The sequence below is a fragment of the Hermetia illucens genome, chromosome 1 (assembly GCF_905115235.1).
Source record: "Hermetia illucens chromosome 1, iHerIll2.2.curated.20191125, whole genome shotgun sequence".
NCBI classification, from domain to species: domain Eukaryota; kingdom Metazoa; phylum Arthropoda; class Insecta; order Diptera; family Stratiomyidae; genus Hermetia; species Hermetia illucens.
The window spans coordinates 188,819,787-188,838,328 of record NC_051849.1 but is presented as its reverse complement, the minus strand read 5'-3'; the positions used below and the strand labels follow the sequence as shown (position 1 = coordinate 188,838,328).

The 18,542-nt window shown below is 41.5% G+C and overlaps 3 protein-coding genes across 4 annotated transcripts; 2 read left to right on the top strand and 1 right to left on the bottom strand.

Moving 5' to 3' along the window:
• Positions 1-2,807: 2,807 nt before the first annotated feature.
• LOC119661491 lies at positions 2,808-3,891 on the top strand. Its single transcript, XM_038070856.1, has 2 exons — positions 2,808-3,207; positions 3,269-3,891. The coding sequence occupies exons 1-2, from the start codon at positions 2,994-2,996 to the stop codon at positions 3,790-3,792; spliced, it is 738 nt and encodes a 245-aa protein (XP_037926784.1). The 5' UTR covers positions 2,808-2,993; the 3' UTR covers positions 3,793-3,891.
• Positions 3,892-15,939: 12,048 nt separating this feature from the next.
• LOC119646215 lies at positions 15,940-16,877 on the bottom strand. 2 transcript variants are annotated; one of them, XM_038046597.1, is made up of 5 exons: positions 16,717-16,877; positions 16,523-16,644; positions 16,412-16,458; positions 16,301-16,360; positions 15,940-16,242 (listed from the first exon to the last, which is right to left on the bottom strand). In XM_038046597.1, exons 1-5 carry the CDS (start codon positions 16,760-16,762, stop codon positions 15,996-15,998), a joined length of 522 nt encoding a protein of 173 aa, XP_037902525.1. In that variant the 5' UTR covers positions 16,763-16,877; the 3' UTR covers positions 15,940-15,995. The 2 variants fall into 2 exon arrangements, with proteins under 2 accessions (XP_037902525.1, XP_037902526.1); XM_038046598.1 differs by having other exon boundaries at positions 16,301-16,345.
• Positions 16,878-17,189: 312 nt separating this feature from the next.
• Positions 17,190-18,542, top strand: LOC119646214 (RNA-binding protein 7-like). The gene is made up of 2 exons (XM_038046596.1): positions 17,190-17,508; positions 17,572-18,542. The coding sequence occupies exons 1-2, from the start codon at positions 17,359-17,361 to the stop codon at positions 18,301-18,303; spliced, it is 882 nt and encodes a 293-aa protein (XP_037902524.1). The 5' UTR covers positions 17,190-17,358; the 3' UTR covers positions 18,304-18,542.

Sequence of the window (18,542 nt, the reverse complement as noted above, 5' to 3'; positions counted from 1 at the left end):
AGAAAGAAAACCATACAAATCCTTCTTGGGTGTCCACTCTTCATGTTGTGACATAAGAATGAGTCCCAAGGTCCAGGTAATAAAATAGATACGAACAATAGGATGGGTAGAGATGGCTGAAAATTTGCGAACTGGAAATGTGCGGCAAATATATTTGAACCGTATAAATCACTTGATATAGAACGGGCCCACCCCATTCTCTTTCAGCAGGGGATTCTACGGCTTCGAGGCACGTTAGGGCAGCCGTCCCTTGAAGGTCAATAAATCTTACCTCCTTTTTTGCCAAAGAGACTTTGCTCCTACAATAATACTTCGTTTGGATCAATGGTACCAGTCGTAATGTAGTCTTTTACAATAGTTGCTGAAAGGCGGACTGCTCAAGCACATCTTTCATTTCCACAGAAGGGGAAATCCTCTCACCTCTATTGGGGACCTTTTAGTGGACGAGGTGCTGGTCTTATTAATGATAATAAAAATCGTATTAAGAGAAGTTATATTGCCCCCTGAAAGAACTATTGTGCCGCTTTAATGGTTATTGTGCATCAATTAACTAAAGTATGATTAAACTGGTAACTGACTGGAATTTTGAGATGTTTCCTAATTCTAGTATTGTCCTATAATACTATGTAGACTTCATCACTATCCTCACAAAATGTGTTGAGTGTACGCAGATATCCATAGTCTCTCCAGCCGATAATTTAGACTGTAATGTCCAATGAGTATTTTCACTATGATCAGAAGGTGGTGAAGTTTAAACAATCTTGCGTGTATTTAGGTTCGTATCCTCTCATAAGCATCTTAGACTGTTGTATTCTTGATAAGTTTACCTAGTATAGTTCCTATGAACCCCTTTCCGATTTCACAAAGGGGCTTTGGACCGGCGGGCTCCTGCTCCTTTCATGTTCAGCTCATCTATTGCTTCCTTACTTTCTAACACAATATAGCTTGGAACCCAAGCGTGCGAGTGAAAAGTGTTCAATTTATTAAGTCTAAGCTTAGGATTCAGCTGGTACACATATAGGTCTAAAGCAAAGTACGGAACTGGAGTCCGGACGTGCGGAGTGAACGCGAGACCCGAAATACCACAACGTACCACTATTCCTTAAGCGAAGCTGGACTTATGTGTCAGGGAGAATTTACTGAGGAGGTATAAACCTGTTAAAAGGCACATTCTCTCTGATCAGTCCCAATAATGTGTGCTCATTTTGTTGCTCTGATACCGCTACAAATTACGTGACCATAGCATTGAAGACGCCTCTCTCTCAATTTTTCACGATGGGTGCAACCTTATATCGATCGCGGATATCCCTATTTCAGATGTAATCAAAGCATGTCACACCAATAGTCCAACGTAACATCTGCATAAAGCAGTGTATAGGGCGCGGGACGTCGGGTGTCCCGTTTGACAGTGTCCACAATAAGAAGAAAGAGGAGTGGGGAGGGGTGCTTCCTTGATGAACACCAACAGAGACACGAAACGGTTTTGATACATCGGCTACACTTCGAACTTTACTTTTCGAATAGAGTAGTTGGACCCAGCGCACCAACTCCTCTGGCACTAGGTGTTATCGTAGAGTATACCAGATGAGTTCGTGTGGCACACGGTCAAACGCTTTCTCTAGATTCAGAAATGCAATGTAAAGAGGGCGACACTTCTCATGATTGTCAAGAATACGTTTAAAAATCTTCATGGCATGGGAAAGTAACCAGATTGGACGATAATTTGAACATTCTGCTGGGCTACCTTTTTTCCTTCATATTGGAACTGTGGTACTTTCTTGCCAGTTAGATGGTGTTCTACCTTTCTAAATAACCCGATTAAAGGATTCACTGAGCCACAATGTTGGGTCAAAAACCCTTTCCCCCATAGCACCTGTTATCGTCTGCCTTTTCACTCACATGACCATCCCGGTCACCTGCAATGATGATATAATTATCAGCAGGCACGTTGTAGGCCTTTGCATCGAGAAGTTGCCAGAAGACATCTTTCTCGGCGACAGTTCAAACTGTCTGTGATGCGTATGCGGGGACGAAGTGAATAGTGCGATCAGCTGATATAATGGTAAGCCTCATCAGTCGGTCATCAAATCGTTCGACTTTTTCAATGGCATTACGGAAACCCTCTGAGACGAAATTGCTAACACCGTATTGAGTGTGTGGGCTACCAAAATAGAGAAGTTTCATTCATTCATTTTTACCACGTTTTACGTTCTATGTCGCAGCTTTTGGCACCAGACCATCGGGTTTATTGCAGAGCGCAGATATCAATGCCTCTTTTCCGAAGGGCTCTTGCGAGTTCCAGTCAGGGTGCGAATATTTACCGTGCAGACACGTATTTGTTTTGTTGGGACTAACTTACTTACGTCCTGACTCCGTCCATTCGTCAAGAACCATTGCCCATTTCTCGACAGGACCGGGTCTCCTCCTGCTGTGTCGACTGAGCATTTCTCCGAGGCTCATGTTACTCAATCCCATCATTTTGTTATTAACGGCATTGAATGCATTTTTTTAGTCGGCCTGTCGCGGGACCTGTTACCAAGAGAGATCAGGTAGGATTTAGCATTGTGGAACAACTCCAATTATACTGTAGGAGGACCATAACATAGCAGCTGTAGATATGAATTCTACTAACTTCTTCTTTTAAGAATCCTATCTGAGAGGGGTCTATGTCTTCCTGAAAGGTATTTTTCCGCATATCCATTTCGATGCGCTGCTTGGCCCAAGAGCACCGTCGTAATTGTAGTGCAGTGCAATTCGCTAGACATGCGTATATATCCCGATTCGGAGTTGACAGATTTTCTGTTTAGTATAGGTTTTTATTCGAATTCAACCCAAAATTGACTTTCGTCATTAAAACAACCATTTGAATTTGAACGTCAATAAATTATTATAATTTTTTGATTATTTTCTCTTTTAAGGCAATATAATGTAAATTAATGTATATTTAAATTTTTATTCTAGATTAGAATAAATTTGTTTAATAACTCAAAAAAATGGATGAGCCAATAATTAGTCAAATCAAGTTTCTCCTGTTGGCGGTGTCCTTTGCTCTATGGGCGTCGTTTTACAACACAGTGCGCCATAACTTCCCCGAAAGGTCACCAATGTCCTGCAATCATTATGTGGCCGTGTTTTTCTCCGTTTTATCTGTTATATTTTTGTATCTTGCACCTGAACTGCAAATGTGGTCATGTGACGATGGCACTAGTGAGTATAAGAAATGAATTGAACAAATCAAGAGGTTTCATCGTAACCTTTTTCCACACAGTACTCAATGGATGGTGGGAAATATTTAGTACTGTGGCTTTAATTATAATTTGGGGATACTTGGCTTACAGCTTGGTTTGGACCATGTACTATGGAGAAGAGATTGTCGTTTACTCTTACTTTATGATAAGCCTTTTACTCATAAACCATTATTTGTTCCTGAAATCTTGCGGAAGGGAAGTTATTATCAAAGGAGTTTGTTTTTTCGAATTATCAAAGCCAAGCGCCCAGGCAAAGTGGCATCTAAGAAAGCTGGGAGAGGACAAATGGTTGGGTCACAAATTGATCGGAATTTTCACGTATAGTTTTCTGGTGTTAATTCGAATAATTTTTGGATCGTTATATATGTCGGCTATCGTTTTCAGTAATTTTTACGATATAATGGATAAATTGGTTGCAGCCTATTTTTATATTTTCGGCATTGTTGCATTTCACAATATCGTGCCACTTTGCAGAGAATTATTGGACTCGGAAGAAGTTCTTGTTCAGTTGAAACCTATTGAAAGTAAATTGAAGAAATTGTAAAATTTTTGAATAATTAAAATTGTAGGTTTTTTTTAAATTTGTATATATTTATTTGACTAATATATGTATAGACTAGTAACATACATTTTCTTATTATAATTCTTGGTTTTGTCTTGCTTTTCTATTCTCGTTAGTCTTTATAAGATGGGAATGATTATAATTTCCAATTCATCTTAATATCTTCATCATTATCAACGATGTAACAACTGGAAACCGGCCTAGGTCCACCAATTCACCGTCGTCAATGGTGCAACAATCGGTATCCGGTCTATTCCTGCCTTAATAAGGAACTCCAAACATCCCGGTTTTGCCCCGAGGTCCACCAATTCGATATCCCTAAAAGCTGTCTGGCGTCCTGACCTACGCCATCGCTCCATCTCAGGCAGGGTCTGCCTCATCTTCCTTTTCTACCATAGATATTGCGTTTTCCGGGCTGGATCATCCTCATCCATACGAATTAAGTGACCCGCCCACCGCAACTTATTGAGCCGGATTTTATTCACAACCTGACGGTCATGGTATCACTCATAGATTTCGTCGTTATGTAGGCTACGGAATCGTCCATCCACATACAGTGGACCAAAAATTCTTCGGAGGATTCATCTCTCGAACGCGGTCAAGAGTTCGCAATTCTTCTTGCTAAGAACCCAAGTCTCCGAGGAATGCATGAGGACTGGCAAGATCATTGTTTTATACAGTAAGAGCTTTGACTCTCTCTGGCTCTGTTGGTAGCCAACAACCGTGCGCGGATTTCATCATCGTAGCTGTTATCGGTTATGATTTTCGACCCTAGATACGAGAAATTATCAACGGTCTCAAAGTTGTAGTCTCCTATCTTTATTCTTCCCGTTTAACCAGTGCAGTTTGATGTTGTTGGTTGGTTGGTTTTTGGTGCTGACGCTACCATCATATATTTTGTCTTGCCTTCATTGATGTGCTGCCCAAGATCTCGCGACAATTGGCGCCTGTTTGATCTGGATGTTGGCAGTTTGTACGTCTCGGGTCGTTGTTCCCATGATGTCGATATCGTCAGCATAGGAAAGTAGTTGGTGGACTTAAAAAAGGATTGTACCCCTCGCATTTACCTCAGCATCAGGTCTTGAGAGTGATCCTGCTGCTTTTATCTGGCCTCGCACATTGATGAGGGTCGGCTTAGTTAGTCTTATTAATTTCATCGGGATACCGAATTCTCTCATGGCTGTGTACAGTTTTACTCTGGTTATGCTATCAGAGGCGGCTTTAAAGTCGATGAAAAGATGGTGCAACTGATATCCAAAATTCAACAGTTTTTCTATTGCTTGCGGCAGAGGGTAAATCTGATCTGTTGCTGATTTGCCTGGAGTGAAGCCTCTTTGGTATGGGCCAATGATGTTGTAGGCGTACCGGGCGGTCCGGCCTGGCAAGATAGCGGAGAATATTTTATAGATGGTACTTAGCAACGTGATACCTCTATAATTGCTGTACTGTGTGATATCTCACACAGATAATGCTGTCGTCAGGCATTGGTTCACTGTCACACACCCTCAGCACAAGTTGATGAACCACTTGGTGTAATTGGTCGCCTCCAAATTTAAACAATTCGGCTGTAATTCCATCAGTTCCTGGCAAGTTATGATTTTTGAACCGATGAATTGCAGGGATTATTTCTTCTATACTTGGTGGTGGCAGTATTTGTCCATCGTCTTCAGTTGGCAGGACCTCCAACTCGCCGATATCCTGGTTGTTGAGCACTTCATCAAAATATTCAACCCACCGCTCCAATATGCCCATTCTGTCGGAAATCAGATTTCCCTCTTTGTCTCGGCAGGATGAGCATCGAGGTGTATAAGCCTTCATCCTGCTGAATTGTTGGTAAAACTTGCGCACCTGGTGCGGTTGCTCCCTGTACTTTTCTAGTTCACAAATTTGTTGGTTGCCCAGACTTCCTTTTTCCGTCTGTGAAGTCGGTTCTCCGCTCGACGGAGTTCGTGATAAGTCTCTGCGCGTGCACGCGTTCTTTGAGAATGCAACATTACTCGGTATGCAACATTCTTCCGTTGCATTGCTAACTTACATTCATCGTCAAACCAGCCGTTCCGGCTCTTTTTGTGGCTGGGGCCAAGTATGTTTGTGGCCGTATTTATGATAAAGTTCTTCAGGTGATTGTGAAGATCAGTTGTTGATGCTTCATCTCCAAAACAGTTTATACAAATTAACCTCAATCACTGCCAGGCGGCGCGGAACCCACTCTCGCAAGCCACCCACGAGAAAAACATCGATGTGGCCATAATTAGTGAGTCATATTTAAACCACGGTGGTAGCATTTGGATCAAAGATCAAGCGAACCAAGCAGCGCTGTGGACTTGCGGAGAACAAGCATTCCACATTTGCAGTTGCTATATTAAACCCAGCGCTACATTTGCCGAATATGAGTAGATGCTGAGCGCTCTGGTTTTGACTGTGTGGGCTCTTGAATGATGCAGTCGGACAACGAATGTGAGGGGACGTGTTCTTCTCGATACATTCGTGAAGCTGGACATAGTATTCGCGAATATTGGGGCCTCGTACACTTTCAAGGCAAAGGGCTGGGGTCTATAGTGGATCTGACATACGAGAGTGCTGCTTTAGCCAGGTGAGTCGCTGGGAATGTCAGTGAGGACTATACTCACAGTGACCATCAGGCAATCTGCATGGAAATCAATGGCGAATCGAGCTCAAAAAAGAGCTATTGCGAAACCTTTTTAGTGGGACAAGTTTCCCGCGGCATTCAAACTCGACATACCCCTGGCTTATACGTCTAGAAAAAAGCCATATATGATAAATCACCCGCTGGGTGACCGAAACATGCGATGCTACCATACTATGCCCAGAAGGCGATTGCTCCCGAATAGGCAAGCCAACTGCTGGTAGGTAATGGAAAAGCTGCGGAGATCACTCCATCTGACCTGTCCGCGACTCCTGAAAGAAATTGTTACTACTCGGTTTCCTCGCCACGAAAATAGCGGAAGGCAAACGGTTGTCCAGTTCAATGTGAGCATAATACCTCCAGTAACTGTGGAGGAGTTGTGGGAAATATCTAGTAGGATCGATGACAATAAGGCCCTAGGTTTAGATGGCATCCCTAACCAAGCTTTGAAGCTGAAAGTGAAGACCAGCCTTGACCCTTTTACCAACATCTTCGAGGCATGCCAAAAGAAGGAATATTCCCTGTCCAGTGGGGAAAAGCAAAAGTGGGTGTTATTTCTCAAATCCAACAAGTTACCTAGAGACCCAGCATCATACTATCGGATGGATACAATGGAGAAAATGGTGGAGAGAGCCATCTACAACAGACTCTTACCCAACGTGGCCAGTTTGATTTCCGGCATGCCCACTCTAAGGTGGATGCCATAAGCATGGTAGTGAACCTGGTTTCTACTGCGCCGTCTTGGTACCGGATGTCAAAAATGCAGTCAACTGTAACAGAATTAAAGAGGCATTGGCTGATATAGGTATTCCCGAGTATTTACTGAGTCTGGTGGAAAATTACCTATTAGAGACGATTCTCTGGTACCGGACAGATGAGGGCCCCACAGAGTACATTGCCACTTTCGTGGTATCGTCGGGATCATGTTTAATGGGGTGCTTGCTCTTTCCATCCCAGAGGGAACTATAATTGTCGGCTTTGCAGATGATCCAGCTGTAGTTGTTATAGCAAAACATCTAGCGGATGTGAAGATCTACGCGACAGAAACGGTGAGAGTGGTAAAGTCCTGCTCTTTCTAGCCAGGCTGACCTTGGCGGACGTGAGAACTGCAGGAAAAAGAACACTGTGAAAGTTGAAGTTAGTGGATATACGATCGTGTCAAAGTCGCCTATCAAATAACTGCCACCATGCCAAAAGGCAGCCAGTTCCACCGCGGTACTTGCAAAAATGTTGCCGAATATTGGTGGGCCGAAAGACTGTCGGAGCTTGCTTCTGACTGGAGTTGTGCCAACCATCCTGATTTACCCCGCTTGTTTGTGCAGAAGAAAAAGGAAAGCCGAAAAGATGAGTGACCAAAAGCAAACCCACCACGCGAAGTAATACCTCAATGGTGGTCCTCGGGCTGGGGCTGGAGAAACCGGGGGTGTGTTTTAGTAGGTGTGAATCCCACATGGGTCTGCTGTACTTCCGGCGTTGTTGTGGCGAAGCTGGAGCGGACATGTCTAGACAGTCAAGTATTGCCTGTCTCTCATATTGGTAAGCTGGATATAAATCTATGATGGGTTCAACTTTTTAAGGGAGAATCTGAAACGTTTTGAATTACTTGGACATTAGTGTTATACCCTAAATTCTCGAATGGAAAATTTACTCGTTCGTGTACCAGCTATAAATAGAGTTCAGGCTCAAGCAATCCAAGATGCAGAAGAATAGTCCTTCTTCTTTGTCACAGGGACACATAGAAAGTATCCACCATTGCTACTCATAGGGGTATCCTGGGCGAGACAATATCGAAAGAAGAACTTCGTCGGCGTTTGGGCCTGCTTACCGCAGATGTGTTGATTAGAAAGTGAAAGTGACAATGGGTACATTCCATATTGAGAAAGGGTGATAATTCCATTGCGAATTATGTCATGTCATGGGACTGATTATTCCTAGATGGCCAACGAGAGGATCGGCCAAAAGTTTAGGAGGAAGGCAAGATTCCTGGGCGGAGTTGAAACCCATCGCCAGGAATCGAAAACGATTGTGCATATGCGTGTGATTACTCCACATAGGGGTTTATGTGTTCCACATAGCCCCCTATGTATACTCCAAATAGATCCCTATGTGGAGCATAACGTTTTCTAGGATGAAGGTCTAAACATTATCTGAAGGCTACCATCTGAAGGTTAGGGCTGTTAATATTTTTTTAGGGCGTTTTTTAGTATTTAGGGAATTTGTAGTATGAAAGCCATAACAGGGCCTGAGACGTTTGCTATCTATGAGCTACTTATTCAGTAGAATATATCCTTATATTGTTATAATCCACTAGTTTTTTTTTTAAAGAAATAAATACTCATCCTTAATAATTAAGGACAAAGAAAATTAATTACGAAAACATCCAGTGGTACATACTCGTATATGGATGACTTACACAAAAATTATATACTCCAAGTAATGCAGTACAGAATAATATTTTTTGTTGTTCATGGACAATGTGCTAAATAGATTTGCAATAAAAATAGTCCAGTTTAACAACTCCACCCTCTCAACACTAAACATATTGCAATTATCAGCCAGTATTTAAATTTGATTTGACTTTGTTTAGCCTAACAATGTTGTAAGTTGCTCTAGCCCACGGAAACTGGATCAGTTTCTTGCATGCAAGATGAGTTTGTACTTGCTCTCACCTGATGCGTGAAGTCCAGATCCAGCTCCACAATGACCAGATCTTCAAGTTTATAGCTTTAGATACAGATATATTGATCTTGTTGAAAAACGACAATTACAGGTGGAAGTAATTGAGTTAAAGAAATTTATTCAACTCATTTATTAGTACCAACAATCTATTCTTATTCTAAAGTATATTCCTTATCGACTTTAAAATACAAAAGTAATTTGATTATGAATTATTCATAAAAATACAAAAAGGTGCAGATATAAAAGGTGAGCGCTTGTTGTCTTCAGGTATCAATAACTACTTGGTCTCTCAACCATGAAGGTGAGTTTTAACCATTCCAATTAAATAGGGAAATCATTTAATTAAATCTCTTTATAGTTCGCAATTCTAATCCTTCTCGTCGCTATTTTCCTCGGAACCCAAGCTGCGGTTCTCGTTGGACCTGGTCTTGGTTACCCTGGCCTTTTAGCACCGACAATTGTGCAGACGCTGCCTATCACTGCCCAAGCTAAGTTCACAACTATTGATGGAAGAACCTGGGATGTAGCTGTTTGATGTTTTGGTACTGAATGTCCTTCCTGCCTGGTAGTATGATCTTTGTGAAGCTGACAAAAATACAAAAACAAATTTATGACAAAAATATGATTGGTTAAAAATAAATCATTGATTGCAAATGTACATATGCCTTTTCAAGTGCAAGGTCATCACGAACCTAGTTTATTCTCTGCAATGCAGAGTCAAGAAACATACAATATAGAGATTTTTAAGATATATGCTAGTGAAGTAATGATAGATTTTAGGATTGTAAGGGTCCTTATAGGAGTGTATTCTATGTTAAATGTTTGAGTAGTTTCGCCCGACTTCAGGTCCAACCTGCTTGACTAGTACCAAGAAAACCTAACTCGCTTCTGGAGTGCTTAATGTTGAGCTTCTTGATGGATGCTGTCTCCAAGTAGCTGCTTGACTTTCAATTATTGGAAAAATTTGTAAAATCTCCAAACTCCAAATTTCCGAAATCTTTCAGTGTTACAATGATGCCTTCTCCCGAAGAAACTACACAAACTTTTTCTGTTTCTAATCCCTTGCCCTACAATCATCTATGAAAGTAAACCTCTCCGCAATGATCCTTGTGAAGAACTTTTAGAAAATTAGTAATACCGTTATTAACCTTTCCTCTGCAGGCCGCCGAACCACTTCTTTTCCGTTGAAGAGTGGCTTTTTGGTTCGTAAAATTTTCCCATTATTCCCAGTTTCATTAAAATCCCATCATCTCCTATTAGTTTGGAAGCTAATGACTAACTAATGAGAAGGCCAGTACATTCACTTGATCTCGTCCTTCTATTGTATTCAGAGTTAGCTCCTATATTTCATCGGCGAGAGACCATAACATTCTGCCTGACACCCAACAAGGAATAACAGGGGAAGAAAGGAGAACTGGAAACTAACAAAAGAAGTATGCTCGAAAGCTAGGGTAAGGTGGGCAGTGAAACTACTGAAGGCACCCAGCGTAGATGGCTTCTTTCCGGCACTACTCCAGAGAGGCCTAGAATTGATCTTAGAGTCTATTCTAAGGGTGGTGAGGGACAGCATAATCCTGGGATATATACCAAGGGCATGGAAGCGGACACAAGTGGTCTTTATTCGGAAAGTGAGTAAAAAGGATCCTTTTCACCCTAATTCTTTCAGAACAATTTGCCTAACATCTTTCGTACTCAAAACCGTGAAGAATGTCATAGCCAACTATATTAGAACTAACGTTCTAATACCTAATCCCCTAAATCAGTCTCAACACGCTTACCGGGTAAGATGGTCAATCGAAACTGCTCTGTATCAGTTGATGGATATTTTACATGTAAATACCATAGAAACAAGGGAAATAGCACTGTGTGTGCTTTTAGATATCGAAGGAGCATTCGACAACACATCGCGCACAAGATACAAGATACCCTGATTCGCACCCAAGTGATAGAATCCAAAGTGGATTAAGGGTTACTAGTGCCTGGTGCAAGAAGGCGGGGCTGCGTATCAATCCAGCCAAAACCACCATAGAACCATTCACTAGGAAGCGTAAGCTTGATCATCTGCGAGTCATAGTTACATGGCATGGAGGTGAAACGAGAAACAGAGGTCAAATATTTGGGAATTACGCTAGACAAAAAAATACTCTAGAAGACCCATGTTGGAAACACTTGTCGGAAAGTTACGAGGACTCTGATGATTTGCAGTTCCATAGAATGGAAAAAATAGGATCGCACCCCGAAGATACTACTTTGGATATACATTGCAAGAGTAAGGCCAATAATGAGTAGCATCCTCCTTTTCTGAAATGAGCCCTGTCTGCGACTCGAATATAACCTTAGAAGCATGCTTTTTCCATCTAGTGCATCGGGATATTACCGAATCTAAAGTTGATGTGGCACTCTTTGTTCTTAGTTGTCTCCAGCGACCAATCAAATGACCAATCAATGATATCAAAATCATACTTGAAGATTTCAACAGTCAAGTAGGGACGGAGTACATCGGCTCCCATAGCTTACATAGGAATACCAATGATAACGGACAATGAACGGAAGCGGTCCAAAAACATACGTGGGCCTCCCCAGATGGGCAGCTTATGATAACATAGCCAGGGTAAAACTGTACACGCCATGAGAGAATTCGGTATCCCGATGAAATTGATAAGGCTTACTAGGCTGACCATGATCATCCTCTCCAAGTCCACTCAACTGCTGGGAAGAACAACCCGAGGTGTACAGTCTACCTTCATCCAGATCGAGCAGGCAGCGCGAAAGCTTGGGCTGCATATTAATGAGGATGAGACGAAGTATATGGTGGCAACGTCAACGCCAAATACCAAAGAACGAACAACATCAAATTGCGCTGGTCAAACAAGAATAATAAAGATAGGAGACTACAACTTTGAGACCGTTGAAAATTTCTCCTATCTAAAGTCGAAAATCATAAACGATAACAGCTACGATAATGAAATCCGCGCACGATTGTTTGGAGCCAACAGAGCCTATTTCAGCTTACAAAAACTGTTTCACTCGAAACGTCTCACCATAGAGTCAAAACTCTTACTGTACAAGACTATGATTTTGTCAGTCCTTATAAGTATATTCCGCGTAGACCTGGGTTCTTAACAAGAAAATTTGAGAACTCTTGGCCGCGTTCGAGAGAAGAACACTCTGAAGAATTTTGGGCTTCTTACATGAGGATCGACGAGTTTGCAGCCTCTATAATGATGGAGTCTATAGGCGATACCACGGCTGTCTGGTTGTAGATAAAATCCGGCTCAACAGGTTGCGGCGGGCGGGTCACCTAATCCGTATGGGTAAGGATGATTCAGCCCGGAAAGTCTATAAGGACAATATTTATGGAATTCTTCTGGAATTCCTTAAAAAGGTAGGCCTAGACCGGACACCGGTTGTTGCGCTGTTGATGATCTAACAATTCTCCATCGGTGTGGGTAGTGATCCTCATTTTGTTGAATCATGCTATTTAAAGCTCCTCCCTTTTTCTTTGATGTGGCTTTGGGAGGGAGGATTTTTACCATATATGTATGTTCCTGGTATATCTGCATCCTGCATTGCACAGTCCACTAGTTTAAGAGCTGGACTGTTGAGCACAGACTTTCACTCCATTCCTAGTACATACGCTCGACAGTAAGGTTCTCGATTGTTCCTCATGAGTGCATATTAGCTCCGGATGTCTTGGGTAGATAAGACAGCCTAATATCTTTGACCGTACTAACATAGGTAACGCCGGATTTCCTAGCTGTTACCTTTTGATTTGAATATTTTTGAAGCATTTTCCGTTATTACCTCTCTTCTTCAGTTGTGTTGGCTTCTACACGTCATTGGGAGCTTCCTTCAGTTTCTGGTCTCATTTTTCAGATACCGCAGTTATCATTTAGTTCCACTGAGACCAGCTGATACACACACACTACTATACGTATTTGAATAATTCAGAGTCAGAATTTTTTTTATTGCGTAGATCGTTAACCTAGCTATCTCAGAATAAGGCCCAGAAATTTTAAAACGACATTCGGGGCCCTTTAGATTTTATAGGGGTAGAAGCGAGCGATTATTTGCTACAGGCTCAGGTTCCACTGCTCAGGAAGTAGCCGCTTTATGTCCTTATGAAATCTGGTATGTAAATAGTGTATTTATAAATACTTGGCGTCAGTCCATTGTACGAGTGTAAAGAAATCACTAGAACTAATTTCTTTTTCGTTTGGTGCGATGAGAAGTGTTCGTGTGAAATAATGAAAATTATGACAGCAAATCGCCCCTAAAACCACCTTTGAAGAGCCCGTCCAGACTCTCGTTTTTTTTCTTTTCCCCGAGAACGTTCTTCTACTTTCAATAAGTCGCAGAATTATGTACTTCTAATCGGTTATAACCATCAAAACTGATAGAAAGTCGATGCAAAATCCGTTTCAAGGTAAATTCAGATTGAAAATGGCACACTAAAGAAATGCGGGAATGATTGATAACGATCTGAAATGCTTCTCAGAACAGCTTTTCATTCAAATTTTATTGGGGTCACGACTAAAGAAATCGCTAGACTTCTTCTTTAAAATCTTTTTATATTTTTAAAACTTAAACAGATGAAAATACAAATTAATCTTCATGCTTAAATTAAAGAATAATAGGAATAGATGTCCATCTGTACAACTCCAATTCTGCACTGACTTTCAAAAAACAATCTACTTATATTTTTTTGAAGTTTGGGATTTTATCATGGCCTGCTCTGCCACGGAGAACACCGATGGTGGCCACTGTCAATCGGATTAACAACATTCGAAATAAATGTTGTTAACCCCGCTGCGCTACAAGTGCATTTGTATTTGTTGTAAATGTATTTTGTTCGTTATTAAGAAAGGTAAATGTCCTCCTATCCGGAAGGGAATTTTTCAAACGCGTTTTTCTCAAAACGACGGCTGGGAATTTTAGCTTAAAAAGTAATAAATCGATCATTATGAAATTCGAAGGCATGATTCTTTACAAAATTACCAAGAATGTGACCTTACATTTGGTATGAAAACATGAACTTACATTTGGTATGAAAACACAACACAAGGGTGCCTTTTTTGCGTAATTATTGAAAAAAAATGCTGAAAATCGAAATATTTCTTTTAACAACTGCAAAATTTTTGATTTTGATTATTTTCAACTGCATTCTTTTTCTTCAGCCTTTGTCCCGTTCACAAGCGGAGTCGGCTCGATTATTTCCAACTGCATTGAGGTTCATATACTTAGAAAATAAGTTAGTGAAGCAAAGTTGAAAGCTATTTGATTTCAGATAAAAATTGGAGTCGCTACACGTTCCGCACTTGGAGAACTCCAGTTACGGATCGCAATACCGAATTCTCTCATGGCCGTGTATAGTTTTACCTTGGCCATGCTATCAGAGGCGTCCTTGAAATCGATAAGAAGATGGTGCAACTGATGTCCATTTTCCAACAATTTTTCCATCGCTTGCCGCAGAGAGAGAAAATTTGATATGTTGCTGATTGCCTGGGCTATCTGGCCTAGCAAGATAGCGGAGCGGTACTCAGCAACGTGGTATCTCTATAACTGCTGCACCTATTTCCCCTTATAGGTGTTGCGGAGGGATGTGTTGTGGATGACTTCAGTGTTAACTCTCCCTGGGTGGTGTTGTTTTCGAGCTCGGAGAACCATGCCAACGAGATAGTGATCCGAGTCTACATTGGCCCCCTATAAGTTCTGACATTCATCAAAGTTGAGAGGTGGCGGCGTTCGATCAACACGTGGTCAATTTGGTTGAAAGTGGCCCCGTCTGGAGAGGCCCACGTTTGTTTGTGGACCCCTTTCCGTGCAAACCGGGTACTTCCAACAACCATTTTGTGCGACACTGTTAATTGAATGATCCGCAGTCCGTTATCATTTATATTTTCATGTAAGCTATGGGAGCGGACGTATCGCCCCAATACGGGTCCCTCCCAAGTATCATTTAGATATCATCAGGCTTCGGGGGTTCGTTCTACTGCCTCGTAGAAAGTATCCTTCTCCGACTTTGCAGTCTCCTCTGTAGGGGCGTGAAAGTTAAAGAGGCTTATATTTTTAAATTTTTCCCGCAAATGCAGAGTGCATAGCCGTTCGCTTATGTTTTCAAAGCCGATAACAGCAGGTTTCATTTTTTAGCTGACTAAGAACCGCTGTTATATCAGCCCTATATTGGAACAGGGTATCGGCTATCATCTCTGTACAGGGAGCGCACGTTCCATGACAAAATGCGCAAATCGTTATTCCGTTGTCGTTGTCGGGTTCGTCGTTAAGTAGTCAGTCCAGTCCGAGGCTCCTTTTTTTGGGTTTGTAATAGTTTGTTTTCCGCGTAGTGTTCTCAGCTCTACCCAACCCAAACCTGGAGGACCAGTTGGTACAATTTGTCCAGGTTGTAGATGCGGGAGACTCGCCTTCATTCTTCTCCGTCTGCAGCTTTTCGTTAAGAAAGGGTTGCCAGCGGTCACCACGTGGATGTAGAGATAGGATTTGGTAGTAGAGCGGTTGGTGTTCAATGTTTCGTCTTGGCACCGATACTACTCGTTGACCACCAATATGGCTAATAGAATGTCTAAATTTGATTGAATTCTGAATAAGTCTTCCCGCTAAAGTAACCTCACGTGAAAAAGACCTTCTAATGTGGCCTCCCCCTTCAAGAAGGGACATTTTTCACTTTTTCTACTGGAATACCAGAAGAACATTGCAGTATGCGTTGACTCAAATGTATACAGTTTTAAACTATACGTGCTGGGGTGAGACAATGGAAATATGGGATTACATAAATACAGCATGCGTCTAATAAACAAACAAACTTTATTGGCAATCTAACATATTATCACAATAACAGGAATTACAACTTTGCATCATCAATATCTAAAGCAGAATAAATGTCATCAGCATTTTTCAGAGCCACATTTCGGCCCTTTAACAGAGTATCTTTCATTCTAGGTTTAATATTACTTTCCGTTTTGTTCTCAATATCTTCACCGGATGCTTGCCCTCCATCCTGCAAAGATGTTTCTTTCCAACCAGAATGGACTTCAGCAACTACTTTCAACAGACGTGGACAATCAGGACTGCTTGGCGGTGTAGAAAATCTGGAACCATAAATACACGGCCTTTTAAAAGCATTTGATTCGATTGTCGTTGTCATACCTTCCCATAGCTCCATGCACGGTATTAGAGTTTTCAAAGGATGAGCTGCAGTTGGAAGACCTGAAAGTAGTTTTTTTATTGATGCCAAGTTCGGTTTGATTGAACACTTACGTTTCATAGCTCCTGTGTAGATTCTCATTGGCCATTTGTTGACTCTCCTAAGAAGAACATCTCGGCAGCATAATTGGTTGAACTATAAAGAAAACGCAGGAGACAACTTACCAACAATGCGGCTTGAAGTTCATCCTCAAAGGCCAAAGACGATTCCTCCAGGGATTCGTTAACAACGTCTCGAATGGATCTCATTTCTTGTAAATCCATTCCGTCCTCAAACAATCCTAATGCTTTTGTAATATGGGAAGTACGAAAGGAGTTATTGCTAATTGATTGGGTTGTGCATAAAAGTAACTACGAACTTTTGAGTGAGCTTTCCAGGAATTTGGCTTCTTCCTCTTCGTCCATTACGCCGTTTGCTTTGGGGAATATCTGGATCTGGGAAGCTGTTTCGGTGTAGAGTTACGCAATGGAACTAAAAGAAATCTGATTTTAGTAAAACGGGACGCTACTGGGTAGTTATAAAACAAAGAGTTAACTGTTAACAGAAAAGTCCGTTACCATTAGTATATTTATTGATTGCATTGCCTTAAAATTGTTGTTGTTTTGAAATGTTATCTATTCTTTTGGGATAATTGCCAAATAGACAGTGAATTTGATGGTGAAGCAACGATTGGAGCAATCCATATATCAAAGTATCTGAGGTAAACCCTGCGACGATGAGCAGTTTTACTGGCATTTCATAGCTGACAAACTGCGCCACCTGTTTGTGAAAATTTCTAATCGAGTTCACAGCTGTTTAGTACTGTTTGTACTAAAACTGCGTTTTGACATATTCTTTATCAAAACAAAGATGTCAACGGTCGCCATCTTTACAAAGGGACTTAATTTATTTATGTCAAAATAAAAATTTACTGCGAACGAATCAGTTCAGAAGTTGATTTTATTCAGTTTAGTTTGTTTCATCCGTTTCGTTCCGTCTATAGAGATTTTATTGACCAACAATGCAAATAGCAAAACGACCGCGAGCGGATTGTAGTCCTCAGCAGAAGGATGATGACGTAAATTCAGACGACGAAGATCTAAGAACGTTATTTTGCGCCAATCTTCATGAACACACCACAGAAGAATTGTTGTATGAGCTGTTCATACAGGTAAGAATAAAAGTTTTACATTGTGTCATATGTATCACTCACAAATTGTTTGATTGTTTTCAGTCTGGTCCTGTTGAATCGGTGAGAATCCCCAAAGATAAGGACGGTCGTCCCAGGCAGTTCGGATTCGTAACATTTGTTCATACGTGCACGGTGCCTTACGCCCTTGAGCTATTCGCTGGAACCCGCCTTTTCAACCGCGATCTGGTTATCAGGTACCGTAATCAAAGCCCGCGAAGTCAAAACCTAGGCAAAAGACGACGAATCGACAGCAATTCGCTATCGGGGGATGCTTCGCCTGTCTCCAGCCATCCGAGATGTGAGGAGCCTCGCAATACAAAACGGCGCTTTCAATCCGACACCAGCAACTCCCTTAGGATGGGTGGACAAGGTGGCTCGAGTGGAGGTCGACAAGATGCAAATATGCAGCCACGGTTCACACCAAATCAGAAAAATTCTGACAGAATGCAACAGGGAGGAGACCGTTTTAAGGTGAACGACCTAGAACAGCTCGGAGCGAAATTTCTGTTTGGTCAATTCGATAACAGGGGCGACATGAATATGTTCGACAAGGCCTTGAAAAATGCCCTATCGGCTGAAGGCGCAAATCGGTCATTTAAAAACGACAGAGGGAAAGGTCAGTCGCACATGAAACATAATTCTCAGTCTTCGAACCCATTCCGATCGCCGCAACAATCTACTCCGCGAAACAATTCAGAACAGGGTCGCGGCCGCCATGGCGACAAAGACCGCGCGGCAAACCGTCGCCGCGGCAACCAAAACAAACGCAGATAACAGGAACTCGTGGTGTTCTCTCTTTATTTATTTCTGAGGTTTCGTTTTTAAGAGTTTTCGTACATTGAGATGTCCGTACATTTAAGTTAATTAGAAAATGAAAATGATGAAAATGTGTGAATTTATCCGATTGAATATGTTGACTAGTAATGTAGATAAAATGTCGCTATCTCTGTATGTTTTATTTATACTTCACTTCTCGATTGAATAACAAAATACAATGGATTTTGTGAGTTTTA

Coding starts and splice junctions, on each gene's coding strand:
- LOC119646214 (XM_038046596.1), top strand. CDS start 17,359: ATGCAAATAGCAAAACGACCGCGAGCGGATTGTAGTCCTCAGCAGAAG. Junction 17,509..17,571: donor TGTATGAGCTGTTCATACAG/GTAAGAATAAAA, acceptor GATTGTTTTCAG/TCTGGTCCTGTTGAATCGGT.
- LOC119661491 (XM_038070856.1), top strand. CDS start 2,994: ATGGATGAGCCAATAATTAGTCAAATCAAGTTTCTCCTGTTGGCGGTG. Junction 3,208..3,268: donor GTCATGTGACGATGGCACTA/GTGAGTATAAGA, acceptor TTTTCCACACAG/TACTCAATGGATGGTGGGAA.
- LOC119646215 (XM_038046597.1), bottom strand. CDS start 16,762: ATGGACGAAGAGGAAGAAGCCAAATTCCTGGAAAGCTCACTCAAAA. Junction 16,459..16,522: donor AACTTCAAGCCGCATTGTTG/GTAAGTTGTCTC, acceptor TGTTCTTCTTAG/GAGAGTCAACAAATGGCCAA. Junction 16,243..16,300: donor GTGCATGGAGCTATGGGAAG/GTATGACAACGA, acceptor TTATGGTTCCAG/ATTTTCTACACCGCCAAGCA.